The following is a 735-nucleotide window of genomic DNA, read 5'->3' as shown; positions in this document are numbered from 1 at the left end:
ACCTCCTCCCACCCCTCACCCTCTTCCCACCCCTTACCCTGCTCACTCTCCTCACACCCCTCACCCTCCTCCCAACCCTCACCCTCTTCCCACCCATCATCCAGCTCTCACATCACCCATCTCCCACCCCTCACACAGCTCCCAACCCTCACCCAGCTCTCACCCCTCATCCTCCTCCCCCCCTCACCCAGCTCCCAGTACTCACCCAACTCCCACCCCTCACCCTCCTCCCACCCCTCACCCTCCTCCCACACCTCACCCTCCTCCCACACCTCAACCTCCTCCAACCCCTGACCCTCCTCCCACCCCTCACCCAGATGCCACCCCTCACCCTCCTCACACCCTTCACCCATCTCCTACCCCTCACCCTACTGCCATCCCTCACCCAGCTCCCACCCCTGACCTAGCTCCCACCCCAAACCCAGTTCCTACCCCTGACCCTACTCCCACACATCACCCAGCTCCCACCCCACACCCAGCTCCAACCCCTCACCCAGCTTCCACCTCTCAGCCACCTCGCACCCTCACTTCCTTCCCACCCCTCACACAGCTCCCACCACTCACCCAGCTCCCACCCCTCACCCATATCCCACCCTTCACCGTCCTCCCTGTAATTGCCTTGACGGGTCACCAGTCTAGGGTCGGTAACCCGTCTGCAGTTCAGTTATTCCAGGGTCCCGGAGAGGCACTATCTATAAGATAAATGGGCTAGGAGAGAAGAAGAAGGCCATGCTA

At 62.0% G+C, this 735-nt stretch overlaps 1 protein-coding gene across 1 annotated transcript in view; it reads left to right on the top strand.

Moving 5' to 3' along the window:
• Nucleotides 1-407, top strand: part of Tmem132c (transmembrane protein 132C) — a 308851-nt gene extending 308444 nt beyond the window's left edge. The window contains exon 9 of the mRNA XM_026784600.1: nucleotides 318-407. Within this exon, the coding sequence (XP_026640401.1) occupies nucleotides 318-407 (90 nt within the window). The remainder of the gene's footprint in view (nucleotides 1-317) is intronic.
• The last annotated feature ends 328 nt before the right edge of the window (nucleotides 408-735 follow it).

This window comes from Microtus ochrogaster, chromosome 2 (assembly GCF_000317375.1).
Source record: "Microtus ochrogaster isolate Prairie Vole_2 chromosome 2, MicOch1.0, whole genome shotgun sequence".
Taxonomy (NCBI): domain Eukaryota; kingdom Metazoa; phylum Chordata; class Mammalia; order Rodentia; family Cricetidae; genus Microtus; species Microtus ochrogaster.
This window is presented reverse-complemented; position numbering and strand designations above follow the sequence as displayed.